This window comes from Protopterus annectens, chromosome 5.part1 (assembly GCF_019279795.1).
Source record: "Protopterus annectens isolate FY-2018-M chromosome 5.part1, PAN1.0, whole genome shotgun sequence".
Taxonomy (NCBI): domain Eukaryota; kingdom Metazoa; phylum Chordata; order Ceratodontiformes; family Protopteridae; genus Protopterus; species Protopterus annectens.
In genome coordinates, this window is record NC_056736.1 from 675,661,618 (window position 1) to 675,678,415 (window position 16,798).

Here is a 16,798-nt window from a genome sequence, read left to right on the forward strand (position 1 = left end):
TGTCAACATGTTGAAAATCCGTGGTTCGTTTCCATTCATGTGGGTCCATGAGGTTTCTGCTTAGTTCGTCTGCCAGAGTATTCAGCATTCCTGGCAGGAAATGAGCTTGTAGTTGTATTTGGTAGGTCAAGGTCGTGTTCCACAATGCCATGGCTAGTCTGCAAAAGATGTAGGAGTGTGTATCCCCCTGCTTGTTTATGTACCACATAACTCTGGTGTTGTCTGTCTTTATCATTAATTGTCCTGGATGAAGGTAGTCCTTGAAGGCTGTCAGTGCATTCTGTACAGCTAGCATCTCTTTCTGATTGATATGAAGGTGCATTTGATTTGGGCTCCATTTGCCCTGAATGCAGTTCCCTGACAGATGAGCCCCCCAAGCACAGTCTGATGCGTCTGCAGTTAGGGTTTGGGTGGCAGGGGGTGGAGTGAATGGCAGTCCCTTGTTTTGGTGGCAGGCCTCTGCCCACCATAGGAAGTCTAGTTGCAGGCAAGGTATGATAGGAATCATTGTTTCCAGGCTGTGACAATGTTGACTCCATAAACTTTTCAAGTACCACTGAAGTTTCCTCATATGCAGTCTTGCATATGGAATTAGAAGAATGCAGGATGCCATGAACCCCAAAGCTTGCAGAATTTGTCTTGCAGATAGCAGGGTTTTTGTGGCCACCTGTTTGAAGTAAGTTACCAAATGAATTTGCTTTTCTGGCGTAAGGTAAGCCATCTGGGAAGTTGTATTCAAGCTTGCACCCAGGAATGTATTTTTTTTTGAGAGGGTACCAATTGTGATTTCTTTTTGTTTATGGTGTACCCTAGACATGTTAGAACCCTTTTTACAAACGCCAGATATTTTAGAAGAATGTCCTTGTTTTCTGCCTGAATTAGACAATCGTCCAGGTATGGATATATTTGAATATTTCTTTGCTTGTAAAATGCAATTACTGGAGCCAGGCACTTTGTGAAGACCCTGGGCACAGTATATAAGCCAAGGGGCAGTGCAGAGAACTGGTAATGCAAGTAGCCTACTTTGAAGCGGAGGTATCTTCTGCAAGATTCTCTGATTGGGATATGCAAGTAAGCCTCTTTTAAGTCTACAGTTACCAACCAGGCATCTTTGCGTAGCATAGGAAGTAACTGTTGAAGAGTCAGCATCTTGAATTTTGGAATGTCCAGAAATGTGTTTAGAGTAGATAAGTCCAGAATTGGACGCCATGATTTGTCTTTTCTGGGTACCAGGGAAAGTCTTGAATAGAAACTTTGTCCCTTTTCCTCTTCTGGTAATGGTTGAATAGCCCCCATGTTCATGAGGGATAGTACTTGTTTCTGTGCCTCTGTCCAATGATTTGGAGGCAGGTCTGGCCATCAGTTTGGGATTGACAACGTGTGGAAATGAAATCTGTATCCCTGGGATACTATATTTAAAACCCATTTATCCTAGGTTATAAGTTTCCAGTTTCTTGCATGAAGTGCCAGTTTTCCCCCCAAAGGGGTGGCTAAAAGCTAAGTGCTTGGTAAGTGTAAAGGGAAGTCATTGAGACTGTTTACCATAGGGAGGTGCCTTGTTGTTTCCAGATTTGGAGGAGGAGGTACCCCCATTGTTTTATTCTAAAAGTCCCTTGTCACTGAAACCTGGAGCCTTTGGAATGTCTGGGTTTGACTTGAGTCACTCTCAAAGGAACTGGAAAGGACCAGTTCTTAGTAGGCCAGTGCCTACTAAATATTGGAGGTTGTACTTGTAATAAATCTTTCACAGTTTGCATAGATTTAGCTTTATCTTCCATCTTTTTTAAAACTTCTTCAGCCTTATTACCAAAGAGACGGTCCTGTTGTAAAGGAGCATCCAACAATTTTGCTTTAACATAATCAGGCAGCGTTTGCTCTTTGAGCAAAACATTCCTTCTTAGCACAGACCCTGTTACAGCAGCCCTGCAAGAGGCCTCCAAAGAATCAAAACCACATTGCAAAGTTTGTTTTCCAACTTGTTCAGCTGAATGCAATAAATCCTGTAAGTCTTTATTTTCCACACAGTCAGAAATTAACATCATTTTCTGTTTAAGCAGTACCATGATATTCTGTTGATATTTAAGCATAAGAAATTGACAGTTTAAAGCCCCTGATTGCCAAGGTTGCAGAAGTGTAAACCTACTTACCCCATCTATCCAGTGCCCTGGAATCTCTATCAGAAGGGGCAGGATTTTTAACAGTAGAGGCCTTAATGTCCTTGGGACCCTGAGAAATGGTTTCAGGATCTGCAATAGGATTTTTGAAAAGGAATTTGTGAGAGTCAGGAACCCTGTAGTACCTGTCTGGCTAACAAGGAGCTGGAGGCAGAGAATCAGGAGCCATACTAGATCCTGAAAAAACATCAGCAACAATGTCTAGAACAGGAGGTATAGCCAAAGGCCTATGCCAAGGAAGCAGAAAATCCCCAAGTCTCTTTTTAGATTCAGAGAAATCCTGACTTTCCCAGTGGAAATGTTCCCTTAAGGTATGTAAAGTTTCCCAAAAGAAAAATCCTCAGGGGAAGAAGCAGAAGGAATGGAATCTTCTGCATCAGAGTCCTCATAAGTAGGTATAGACAAATCCTGTTCATTAGAAGAGTCAAAAGAAATAGAATCCGTTCAGAAGATTAATAAATCAATGTCTTGCCTAGGCCTCTTAGAAGGGGGGGGGGTTGGCTACCCCTGATCAGAGTAATGAAATAGTCAGCCATTTTGATCATTTGTTTTTTAGGCATAGAGGCCTGCACATACGGCCCAGGCTTCCATTTTTTAGACATAGATTTTGGCCTTAGTTTTGAAGATGGTGTCGTTCTAATATACAAATCTGTAGCCCTGAAAACACCCTCAGAAGCTGGTGCCTGCACAGCGGCTCCAGACCCATCTAAGGTAGAGACATCCGCGGGTTTCATAATTGAAGCATCTCGCGACATACCAGACTCCGAATGGGTCTCAGTAGAGGCCTGCAAATCAGAAGTAGTGGGTATCAGGGGCTGCGAAAGCGCCTCACTGAGTACCGGCGAACTGGCAACTGGCTTAGGAGAAGCGTCGTCGTCAGTTTTGGACCTCGATGGCCTGTCTCTGTCTTGTTCTTTGCGGTTTTTAGGTATTCCGGTAGTTGGATTGCTAACCGACGACATTTCTGGATAATTAAAGCGTGAGCCAAAATATTTAGAAGCAAAACTATACAGACGTTTAATAGCAAGTTGATTAAATTTAGCACAAAACCGACAGCAAGGTACATTGTGGTCAGGGCCTAGCCAAGGAATACAGTACAAGTGAAAATCCTTATGAGGTATTTGTTTCCGATAAGTAATGCAATTATTAACTTTTATTGACATCGTTAAGGAGCAAGAAAAAGTTTCCTCAACTGGGTACTTAGTTGAAGACTTTGGTTCTGAAACTCGAAAATGAAAATTTCAGGATTCGGACCATCAGCACTTGCTAACTGCTTCTGCTTCGGGCACCACGAGGCAAGAAAGACTGATGTAATGGTGTCGGCTGCATGTTTTATACCCCCTGACGTCATGGAAGAAGGGACAGCAACCGACGCAGGACCCAAGACTTTGTTAATCAGGCCGACTGAGGACAACCTGCCAGCAGATTACCCAAATGTAATGACTGTATCAGTGAAACACGAAGAACATCTTCAAAATGACCAATACATTTCTTTTACCACTCCTCCTTCTCCAGTACTTCTAGTAAGGAAGTTTCACAGTTCTCGTTCTACTTGACAAAGTAACAGAAAATTGCAGACAAACAATTTTACCAAAAGTCCAACAAGTCTGTACAAAATAATTTCTTCAAAATGTTTGAATGTAAATTGTTCTATAAATATCCCACATCAAGTTCAATCCTTATAGCTGACAGATCAATGGGAAAAGCAAAACAGAATATACCTCAGATCAAAGGGATCAGGATTTTTTTTCAGACTATTTCTTGTTCCAGAAGGAAAACTCCAAGACCACTTCTACACAATTTTGAAATGTTCACAAATGTAACATTATTCAGGAAACTGACGTTTAACTTATCCTTCATATATCAAAAATTTTCCATGGAAACTTTGGTTAAGGTCTTATCTTTTAGCAGCATGGATGCTAGTGAGGAGAATTTTCATACTGTAGTAAGTTTGTTTAGCATATTTTATTCAGCATATGGTGGAAAAACAGTCCAAAGATCAGTTCTGTAAATTTCAAAACCCACGTTTATTTACAGGGACAAAATAAAACATGTTTCGCTCTAGCTTGTGGAACAACATAAATCAGGATACATGCCCTGGACAGTTCTTCCAGGACGTAAACAGTCGAAGTATTGAAAGCAGAAATTTTCACAGTTCAGGTTACTGCTTTCTGACTCATTTTTATACTGATTTTCCAAAAACAGCTCAGCGTTATCACTGGAAGGTCTTTACTTTCATGAAACTGTTCAGATCTGATAACTCTAGAACTGGTTTATCTGGAATAAAAACCCTTCCCTCTTTGAATGGCAGGAACCCCCTGAATAACATTCTTTGCTAACAACTGATCCATTAATTGAGAGGTCAAATGGGCATGATGAGATTGAGTATAGGGAGTTCATTTCTTTTGCGGAGTCTACAAAAATTTACTCGCGTAAGCTTGCTGAAGGGTTGGCAAATACCATAAATGTCTGTGACAATCTACTACCAGGTAGAAAGATGACTCAAACTTGCTTCTCAGGTGTACTTGGGGTTGGAAGGAATTATGGGAAAGAAGGAGCCATTCTGAATATCTCTAGCTGCAGTTTCCCTTTCCTGCTGCAGTTGAATTATTTATTTACTTACTTTGTTAACCATGACAGGCCAACTGAGCCTATCTGAAGGCTCTTTTCAGTGGTGGCCTGTGTAAAAAAAAAAAAAAAAAAAAAAAAAAAAAAAAAGCTTCTAAATTACAAATCAGTAGCATAAACAGTTACATTCAAATTCCTTTTACATAGTTATAGTAAGTTTATAAAACTGTATACAAAGAGAAATCCTTTTGAATCAATGGCTGTTGCACATTATTCAGATACATTATTACAGTTTTGAAAGTAGAATATTTTTTCAAAGGTTATAGAAGACACTGTTCTTTCGAACAGTAAATGTTTTCGTATTAGCATATAAATAATTCTGACAGTGCAAATATACACTTAGGTTCAAAGGTTAATACTAGATTAACTGCATTTATGGGCTGTTTTAAGCCTAGCCAATTACCCCATGAAAGAATCAAACCCTGCACCTTGTGTCTTTAAGGTAAAAACCTTAACCATTATGCCAACTTCTCACCCTATTGTTTTGATTTGCTTTTCCAAGACAACAAAAGGTAATCAACTAGTTGACCACGCAGAATTTTTAGAATTACAGCATCAAACATCTTGGCCATATGTCCAGATTATAAGATTATTTTGTAAATCACAGTAGCCTTCTTAAAACTACAATTGACATAGCAGTTCCTGAAGCAGTATCTAGAGTATCATAAGCATATTTAACTACAGTACAGGACTCATGTCCTTTCTACCATTTTAACTAATTAGTTTCTCTATTCTAAGTGAAACAATACAGTTAAGAACAAAACTAGATTTGGTTATAACGAAGCTAAAAGCATGCTACAACAAAATTGCTAAATTTGCTCCTAAATAACATTTGTCATACTCACCACTGTTCTGTCCTTAAACCGCTGAAGTGGATCAAACTACTCCACACCCCAGTTCATACTGTATAAACCTGGTGCCTGCCCTGCCTTAAACTCAACACTACACACCATTTGCCCTACTATATCACTTAGCTCTAGCAATAAACAGCTCCTGAACAATTTTATAAACTCCAGAAATCTGATGGCAATAGCCTCTACTCTTGTTCAGCTGCCAAAAAACTAGGACTTCATTCCTCTATTCATCAAATCCATTCCAATCTCCTTGCCTTCATGCACCTTCTTAGACAACACCAATCTAAGTTGTGGCTATGCTCCAACTCCTCTCCTGGCGGAAAGACCCATTTCACTTCTTTTACTCAGCAACTCCCTAACCCCTTTATTTTAATGTTCTTTCCAACCGTACCTCAGGCATACCCATTACTACATACCTGTTTCTTCCTAATTAGGCTAAATCTTAGATATGTCCCTTTCTGCTTCTCATTTTTTCTCCCTACATTAACTTTGGTCTATCTCCTCTTTTTTTCTTTCTGACATTTTGCTCTTATTATTTTTATTGAAAGAGTATACTGTTTTCACTAGGCTTTACTGTTTGTTTAGAAGGTAACTTAATATCTACATAAATTATTACGAAGTTTTGCTGTTTGTGAAAGACAAGTTAATACCTATTAACACAATACATCACCTTATATGTCATTTAAATTGTAAGTTACTTTTGAGGAGACTTTCTCCATGTATGTGCCTCCTCTGAAAATGGGTACTGTATGACCCAGTTGGACTTTCTTGGTAAACATACATCAAATAAATAAATTCTGAATTTGCTCTGACATGGAGCTCTGATAAGAAACCACAGGAGCTAAAAGGTGTTCAAAGTGATGTAATGCCTTAACCTCTACGAAACTAGATGTATAAATCTGTTTCATATGTATTTAGTAACAGTGAATCTTTATCTAATGCAAAAGGATTATTTCTGGATTTGTCCTTGGTTCTGTTGAAATTTGTCCCTGATTGGTTGAAAGCTATACTTGGATCAACAGAAATACTGACAGTAGCCCCTGTTGCTTCAGTGCACCTTTCTGTGCCACAATGAAATACTTCTTAGTAAACAATTAGTTAACCTTCTGTGCGGCTTTTTACATTACTGATTAAATATCAGAGGTGCTTAATGGCAAGAATTTCACAGGTAGTTCTGCTAGGGTCATAGGGAATTCACCCCTGGAAAAATACTGTTTTTCTTTCATAATTATTTTCTTGATTTGTGACCTTCTATTCTATTGATTCCATATTAGTGAATTCATTCAACAGATATGAATCTGCCTTGTGCACCAACCAATAAGCGAAAGAATATTGGTGTGAGACTAGCATTGGTCTTCATGGGGACTAAGGCACAGCTGATGAAACCTCTGCCCTGAACTGACATACAGATATGGTGGGTAAAACATAAATGCTATGATTTGCTTTTACCATAACCCTCACCTATAAAATATAAATTACTTGTGGAAGTATGGATTCTATTACCCTAAAAGTCAAACCACTTCAGCTGAAACTTCTAATACTACAAACCATTAATTCATTTCCCCTACATCCAGTCCCCTACACCCTATAACCTATCATCCCATTAAATTCAAAAATAACAACTCCAGAACTAAACACTATCTAAAACTAATAAATAAACTCTCAAAGCTCATCCTCAGTCTATACAATGCACTTACAATGGATGGTGACATCCACCCAAACCCAGGTCCATCTTCATCCAGTGACTCCAACTACAGTAACTATCCCACTGCCAAACAACCTCTTAATAGGCCCCCTGGTTCACTTCTGGCTCTTCACTTAAATATTAGAAGCATAAATAAAGTCCACAACCTGCATGCCCTCATAGTATTACATACACCTGACATAATAGGTCTCACAGAAACTTGGCTAAAACCAACAACCGCGGATAACGAGAAACTTCCACCTGGGTACAATATGCTTAGAATAGACCTTACTAGTAGGAAGGGAGGAGGGGTAGATATACATTATATGTCACCAAAGACTCTGTACAACCACCCCTATTTAATAGTGCAGAAGTTCTTATTACCAAATTACAAATTAATAACAACAAAAGCATAAACATAGTTTGTATCTACATTCCCCCAAGAAATAATACAAACACCCTAGAAGATATACTCCACTGGTTATCCAATACCTATCCTCAAGAATCTATCATTCTTGGGGACTTAAATATAGATTGGACAACCTGCTCTGCAGTAACCCCAACTACCCACATAAATCTATACAGGTTCACACAAATAATAACCTCTATCACTAGAATTAGTAAACCCTCCAACAAAGAAAGTATCCTTGACTGGATACTTTTCAAAAGTCATCCCCATATGTACAAATCTGGGACACTCCCTGATGACATAAGTGATCACTCTCCAACCTTCATTGTTAAGCACAAAGTTGAAAACCCTCACAGCCCGCTTACAAAACAACTAGAAACAAAAAGAACTTCAACCTTATCAACTTCCAAAATGAACTTAAATTATGCAACTGGGCAATCCTACAACTGCCACTTGAGGATGCTTTTGTATACTTTAACACTAACTTCCTCACCATCCTTGACTATCATGCCCCTGCTTATACTATTAGAACTAAAACAAAAATTGCACCATGGCTTACAAAAGATACCAGAACAAAAATCAAACTTAGAAATATAGCCTGGACCACCTGGCGTACACCTGCACTAAAAAATATCAACCCTTACACCAGCACCCGGCCACTATTATCATCCACTAGACTCCTAGTTCAAACATACAAATCCAACTACTTAGCTGAGGACTCTCTGTTTGCCAACTCTGTTGGAAAAACATGGAACAGATTCCCAGCTGACTTGACCCTAGAACCCCCACTAACTCGATTCAAAAATAAGCTCAAGAAATATTTCAAAACTCATTGGTTATGACCTTGCACTAACCCAGACTAGTGACCTCTCTATTACTTAGATGCCTTACCTTCACCTACTTTCAGGAAAAGTCAATTGTATAACTGCGGCTCAATGTGTCTTAAACCTGAATGTAATGTTATGCATATATAACTTTGAAAATAATGTTAGTTTTGTAAAGTGTTTTATAATAAGTTAGTACTATATGTGCTAAATGCTGGTATTGCTCAAAACTAGCATTTATTAAATGTTCAATGTGTATTATTATCTTGGAGCTTTTCTCCCCAGGCCTCTGCTGAAAATGGACATCTATCCAGTCGGACTATCCCGGTCAACAAATGCAAAATAAATAAACAAACAAACTAAATCTCCTCTAGACCGGAAGAAATACTGTCAGCTTCGGAATGACTCAAAAAAATCCATTCTACTAGACAAACAAAAAAACTACCACAATCTTCAACAAAAACATCAAAACAAACCTCAAAATTTCTGGGTGGGTCTCAATGGACTTCATCATCCAGGTCAAACCACTACCCCAGCTCCATCTAATACTACTCAAAAAAACCCAAAAGACATCGCTAACACTTTAATAATTTCTTCACCAAGACCATACAGACTCTTGCCAGTCAATTAATTCCCATTTACTCTAACTCCCTTACAGCTTTACCTTCTACTCACCTCTCCTTTAGCTTCCAACCAGTACCCATCTCACTTGTCAGATCCCTTATTAACAAATTAAAACCCACCACCCTAGCCACAGACCACCTCCCTGCAGAATATACAAAATGCCGCAGACACCATAGCATACTTAGTCTCCATATTTATCAATAGAACCCTTACAGAAAACTCCTTCCCCCCTCCATTTGGAAAACATCTCATGTTATACCAGTCCATAAAGTGGGCAGCTCCACTGAACTATCTAATTACAGCCCAATTGCCATTCTCTCCCCTCTGGCCAAAATAATGGAGAAGTGCATCCATAAACAACTTTTGCACTATCTCATCCAGAGCAATATACTGGTGAACTCTCAACATGGCTTCAGGCTATTTCACAGTACCACCTATGCTCTGCTTTCTTTCTCTAACACCATAAACCTCTACAGAAATAACAATAAATTATCCTCAGCCCTCTTTCTAAACCTGTTCAAGGCATTTGATACGGTTAACCACCAACTACTTATTCATACTCAGAAAACCATATCACTGGATAACCAAGCTATTCAATGGTTCAGTTTCTATCTCCGTGGTAGACATCTAGCTATCCTGTGGCAGAAGAAACTATCCACTCAACTACCTGTCACCCTAGGAGTTCCCCAGGGCTCTATTTTAGGTCCCCTCCTATTCTCTATCTTTATTAACGACCTCTGTACCATCACCCCAGACATGATGTATCCAATACGGTGATGACTCTACTCTGATCTGCTCAGCCTCCTCCCCATCAGACTGGGTGACCTTAACCCAGAAAACATTCAATTCAGTAGAAAATTGGCTCTCTAACCATCACTTGATTCTGAACCCTAACAAAACTAAGCTACTACTCTTCTCCCCCACTTACAGATCCACCCAACTCTCCTTTACAATAAAATCCAATAATGGCACCATTATTTCCCCCGATGCTCATACCAAACTCCTACGGGTAGTTGTAGATAACCATCTCAAATTTGATATGCAGGTCAACCAAAAGATCAAAATCATTAATAAAAAATTAGGCTCTCTATGCAGAAGTAAACATTTCCTAACCCCATTAGCAAGGACTGCCATTGCCCGTAATCACCTGCTCGCAACCCTTCTATATGCCTCTCCTATTCTAACCCACTTGAATAAATCTGATCAAACTTTGAAGCTGTTATAATAACTACATTGTTAGATTTGCTACTGGTTCTGCATATCACGCTCATCACTGCCTAAACCTTATTCAACTAGGGTGGCTAGAATTCCCCAATTTACTTCATTACAATCAGCTCACAGTCACCTACAAAGTCCTCAATCAACCTGACAAAACTCCTGGTCTAAAATCCGTATTAATTCTTACAGTAATCCCAGCAAACTATGATCATCCAAACAAACTCCTTGTTCAAAAACTCAAATCGAATAACTCAGCTGGAGAATCACTCTTTTCTAACTATATTGGCAGAATCTGGAACTCACTTCCTGTCGGCCTAACCTTAGAACCCTCATTAACCAAATTCAAAAAAGCCTCAAAGGGTATCTTACCACCCACTGGCTATGTCCTTGCTCCAACACAGACTGACCCCTCTGCTACCCATTTTTACAACCTGACATTACCCATTATTTCTCTATATGCCCTCAAGACTCTCTATCCTCTATTCTTTCACCCTTGACCCTACCCTTACTTACCCCTCTACTTAATCCACCCTCTACTACTTGCATTGCCTCTTTTTACCTACCACTCTTTAGTACAACTCACTTCTTCTTTTCAATGATACACTTAGCAGTACTGTATACAATACTGAATTACCCTATATGTCACATTATCGACGATAGACTGTAGCATTTTTTGACTCCCTAGTCTGTATATGTTATTGTCTACCAGAGACTGTAAAACCAAGCCTTACTCTGCAATTGCACCTTATTAATACACTGGGTGTTGACTGTATAGTATTATCTATTATAGCTCGTAAGCCAAGTGTTACGTTTTAATTGTAATTTTATTGTCTGTATTGTTGGAGCTTTTCTCCCCGGGACCCCGCTGAAAATGGACATATATCCAGTCGGACTTTCCCGGTCAACAAATGTAAAATAAATAAAATAAAAGTAGCACCTGCACCTTGGCCAACCTCACCTACAAAATTTTGAATCTTAACCAATGTTCCCCCAAGCAAAATCCCCTTATATGCTTGCTTCTCCAATGGATCCTATCCTACTAAGCGTCAACTATAGGGACGTTGCCTCTACTGTCCTCATCACTTGAGCAGGAAGCAAAGCTCTGGAAATATTGAGAAGAACTGAGGGTTGTTAGCAATCCTATTACATCTTGCACCAAACAATATTCCACAGTAAGCTGGAATGAACCCAGCCTAAACCTTCACAGGGATAGAGGCACAGCTTATGAAATTTTGGGACTGCGAGAGAAAGGAGCTCATAAGGTGGGTAAAGATACACAGTTACAATGACCCTCTGCATAGAAAATATTAAAGCAACAGCTGGCAAATATCTTAGAAAGTGAAGAAAATTAATTTCTCATACTAAGCCTTAATCTGAATATATACTCAACAGAGGAAATATAAAACTGAGAAAAGGAAACATCTGTCCTTTCATTTCTGGATGCTACTGCCCCCAACAAATAACAAAATGAGTACTCCAAAGAAAGGGAGACCATCACATTGATGACCAACTGTGAAAACTCTTGCCTCTACGAACCACCTTATGGCAAAAAGAGTTAAATAAAGACAGCCTGTCGATAAAAGACTTCCTCAAAGAAAGGAACATGATGTGCATTCAAAGCATGGTTAAAGTGATTTCTCATTTTGTAATCGAATCAAATGCAATACTGTCAAAACAAAGCAACAGCTTCTCAGTGGTATGCCTGCTTACATTACTGAGGCTTCACTGGGAACAGCTGCTTTTTCTTCAAGAGTAAGCGGGAACTTCTGATGTGGTTAAAAGACTGATTCACAGTCCTCTTCACCCTTCTGATCACATAAGATGACCACTCCTTTCCTGCTAGTTATTTATTATCCTATTAAGACATAGTATAACTGTGGGTGGGAGTCCATGAATTAGACCATCAGGCAAGTAACGTTTTTTGTATCTCTCCCAAACTTTCAAGTGCAAGTGTACAATGACCATGGATAGTTGGCAACTGTTCTGACCTCAAAAGTAGTATGGCACTGCTCTAGTTTGCTTCAGTCTCTTCTCCAACCCCAAATATGGCCAGATGTAGCCCAGGGGAGAGCTGGTGGGTGCAGTAGTCCCATTATATGAGGAGAGGTAGAGAAAGTAGCTAACAGTTAGCTGTGGAGGAGCCAAAAATATGACAAGAGCTCCTCAGCTGTAGCTTATTCACAGTTGTAGCCAACCTTGTGGTATTGAAAGACAAAGCAATGACTATAATACAGGTGGCCCAAGTGACTCATGCATCTAACTGAGTAGGCAGGGAGGGTGGGAATGCTTAATAATCTTGGAAGGAAGAGTCTGGGCTGCTCCATCTGGTCATGGAGAAGTGGTTATTCCAGGTTCCAGGCTGGGCATATCCTCAAAAGCCACACCACATAGCCCATCTATCCTGCAAATGCAATAATAGCAGATTGAGGGGTATGGTCTACAAAATCTCTTGACATACTAGACAGAGTATGTGAAGATACCAACTTCCAAATCCACTCAGCAATACACTTCTCTTTACTATCCAGCCTCAGATGAGGCTGTTATACCAGCATGAAACTGCAACCCACTGCCCTTGTCTCAAACTGTCCCACCTGGGGGATATAGTATTGGGTCCAAGACGCAACTGGTGGTCGGCTGGGAAGGCATGCTCAGAAAATCAAAAAATATAACTTAATCTCAGTTCATTGTCTTTATTACTATTACATGATTCCAGGTTTTGAATTTAGAAGTTGAGCAAAGTTAATTGCATTCAAGTAGTCTTATTAGTGAAGAGTTAAACTGATGGCGAATCTGCATTAAAATAAGAAGAATGCACCAGCATGCAAGTCAGAAACTGATGACAGTGGAAATGAAGGATAACACAGACAATCTTAATCTGAGTACTGACAAGGCAGGTAAGCCATAAAAATACAAAAAGCAATTTGGCAAGTTGTACTCTTACCATTAAATGGTGAAACATTTTTGGGATTGACTTGATTTTTCCAAAATGAAGGCAGAACTGGTAATGTCCCATTTTGATTTTCTTTTGCATTTTCAGGAGAGCTCTGTAACATTGTATGTAAATATGCATCATCATGACAGCAGCAAATAACATGGAATATTTACTCTCATTTTAACAGTTTGAAAGCATAATTAATTTGCATACTATTATTCAGATTTTACACATTTGCTGCCAGCACACAAGACTTTCATGATCTTAAAGTCTTGTAATAACAACTGGTTCCTTCTTCCATCCTCTCTGAAAAAAATGCTGAAATGCCTGCACCATATGTATTTCAACTGCTTCACTACCTCCAACTTTAGACTGTTTCAAACATCTGTTACATTCTGTAAATGAAAGTGCTTCACTGCATTATTCCTAAAAAAAATATGCATTTGCCATCCTCTACATCAGATACTGAACCCCAAAAAGTAAACTTACACATGCTCACCATAACAGCAGATATTCAAATAGCACAGCAAATGCTACAAGAATTCATAACATGAATGCGTACAAGAAGAAGGATGACATTAGTCCTCCAACTTGATTTCTATTAGCAGTCAGATCTTCCTAAAGGCGGATAGCTGCAGTCTCGAGGTGTGTGTGTGTGTGTGTGTGTAGATATATATATATATATATATATCCGAATATCCGAAAGTGTGCTAAAAAAAAAAAAAAAAGAAAAAGAAAAACGTGGGGGAATGGCCGTTGCTGACATTGTAGTACAGTGGGGATAAGGGAATATTCCCTTTTCCACACTGTAGTTCAATCTCGGAGTGAGAATATAATAAGCGGGGGGGGGGGGTGAGGGATGCAGGGGGCTTGTCCCCCTGTATAAACGGTCTATATATTTTTTTTATTTTGTTTTTTATATATATATATATATATATATATATATATATATATATATATATATATATTTTTTTTTTTGCACAGTTTAGCGAAAGTGCTTTTTCGGTGAAAAGTACTTTTCCTAAAGTGTGTTTGGTTGTTTTGGTTTCGATTAGGTAGGATTTAATGCAATAGTATGAGATCCATATATATATATATATATATATATATATATATATATATATATATATATTACATGGAAACTAGACATAAAATAGAAGTCCAAGGAAGCCTGTTTGCTTCTGCACTGTTTAAGAAATGGCAGACAGAGATAGTGCATCAAAAACATGATTTTGTGAAAAGCTAAATGATTAACTAGTCTATGTAACTGGTGACTGTACAGTGCCAACTACAAGGCTAGGAGGTAAGTAAAGATGCACTTTACTATACAGTGGCGTACACTTTGTAATACAAAACGCTATCTGGTATGGAGCTAAATATACACAAACATCAGAAGGCCCATAACATTCAAGACCTAGGTTATACAGGAAGGAATTCAGCCCTCCAGCAATGATCCGGCTTACACAGCTGTACTATGCTTAGCATAAAGATCATGATTCGACTCGTACAAGTATAGTATTAGTATGATAACCATAAGGATCTTTGTGGCAGCAATTCATTATAAGATTTGCGGAGTACAAATCAGTGTACCCTCATTTCCCACAAATGGGTGAACAGTGTACAACATACACGAAAGGAAAACCAAGCAAATCATGCCATATCTCTAGACTATAAATCCAATAGTTAAAGTTTAAAAATGGGTGAACTTATGTCCAAGCGGCACCATAGGTTCCTAGGTTGTTAACAAGACCAGTGGGGAGAATATCTCAGTTTCCCAGTTGTCTCAGAACATGTATAGCGTGTATAGATAACGGACTTGCTTAGTACCACAGTATAAAGACATGGAGGCTGAGGGAATTAAACCCTGGACTGCAAGAAACCGCTTATTAGCAGTTCATAGCCTTAATGTTCTGATCTAAGTGCCAGACTCTGATGCAACTTCCAGGATCCGAAATATCTGAAGGCGAGATCCATTTATGAAGAACTAGTTTACCACAGCTTGAAAAAAATCTAACCGCATGAGGTATCACAAAAGAAAGTAGTGATTTCATTTTACTTTATGCTAAAGACCACTAGCACTTTGGCATTCTGCTGTCACCGTGAGATAAATTAATCTAGAAACATCTCCCTTTAAATATTGATTCTAAAATGCAATTAATTTAATGTAAAATAAAAATACTGTCATATAAAAAACTTCCAGCATACTTATAAATTTTAAATCATTAGGTATCAAAGTGCAATATTTAATAAATTTAATTTTGATTTTGGATCCTTCCAACAGAACAAGATGGTTTAAGGTTTACTTGATTTGAAGCGAATAAATACATACATACATACAAATATTTCAAGCACTGGCATTAATGCTAAGCAGTTAGGACTCATACATAACGCAAGCAGAAGATTAATAATTCAAAGTGGAAAGGAACGGTGATGAAGCAAGGGGGGATTTCAAGAGAGAGACAGTAAGATTCTGGATACATATCCTTGGGTGAATAATAAAAACCATACAGAAAATTATATTCATAAAGTAGCAGAAAGTATTCTAAGAACTAACCCAAAATGAGAATGGAGAAAGGAGATTTTGCCAGTAGGGATGACTGCAAGTAGAGGTCCAAAAATAAGCAACAGGACACTGGAATTTACTGGAGAAACCTGACAAAGGAACCAAGATATTGGGAGCAAATAACTCATGCAGGAAAGGTAGTACAGTGGGATGAGGCTAAGCAGACATCTGGATTACAGGCTATAGCCAGCCTTCCCTACCAGGGCTTGATCTTACAGTACAAGCAAAGAGAAAGGGATAGGGGAATTCTAAATGAAAAATCTGCTCTGGCAGAGTTTTTTAGTGAATTTAGTGGAGATGCAACTGTTAAAAAAGGGAAAATTAGTAGGGCATATAAAATATTGAGTGGCAGATATAAGAATCAAGCACTGGAGGTTAGAAAAGATTGGGAAAAGAGATTGGAAAAACAATTAACAAGAAAACAGAATAGAAAACATATGTACTGCTCCCAAGTATGCAACCAAGTCCATACTTCAATGAATTTTTCCTCAGGTAGATAGCAAATGTTGGAGGTGTGATAAAGAAGAAAGAGGTAACTTGGAACATATGTTTTAGGTGTGTAATGAGTTGGCAGATTTTAAAAATTCCCTACAGAGTACTCTGTCAGAAACAGTGGGCGAGCAAGTGGCAGTAACAAAATTATTCTTTTGAGCTGGAGCACAGGATCGGAATTGCCTAGCTATAGTTAGGCTTTATTATGCTTAATTCTTTTGTTTGCCAAAAAGCAATTATGAGAAAATAGAAGTCTACACCAACTGTATTTGAGGTACTGAATACTATAAAAGAGATGAAATAACTGAAGAGGGATCTTTAGAAAAGGGAAGGATCAAATTACATAGTAGTAAATGGAAATTGTGGGGACAATACATGCATAATCATTTTCAAGAG

At 38.6% G+C, this 16,798-nt stretch overlaps 1 protein-coding gene across 1 annotated transcript in view; it reads right to left on the reverse strand.

Moving 5' to 3' along the window:
• CENPJ (centromere protein J) overlaps window positions 1-16,798 on the reverse strand; it is a 921,807-nt gene that overhangs the window by 452,513 nt on the left and 452,496 nt on the right. Inside the window, exon 7 of the mRNA XM_044072847.1 lies at window positions 13,351-13,459. Coding sequence (XP_043928782.1) covers window positions 13,351-13,459 — 109 coding nt within the window. The remainder of the gene's footprint in view (window positions 1-13,350; window positions 13,460-16,798) is intronic.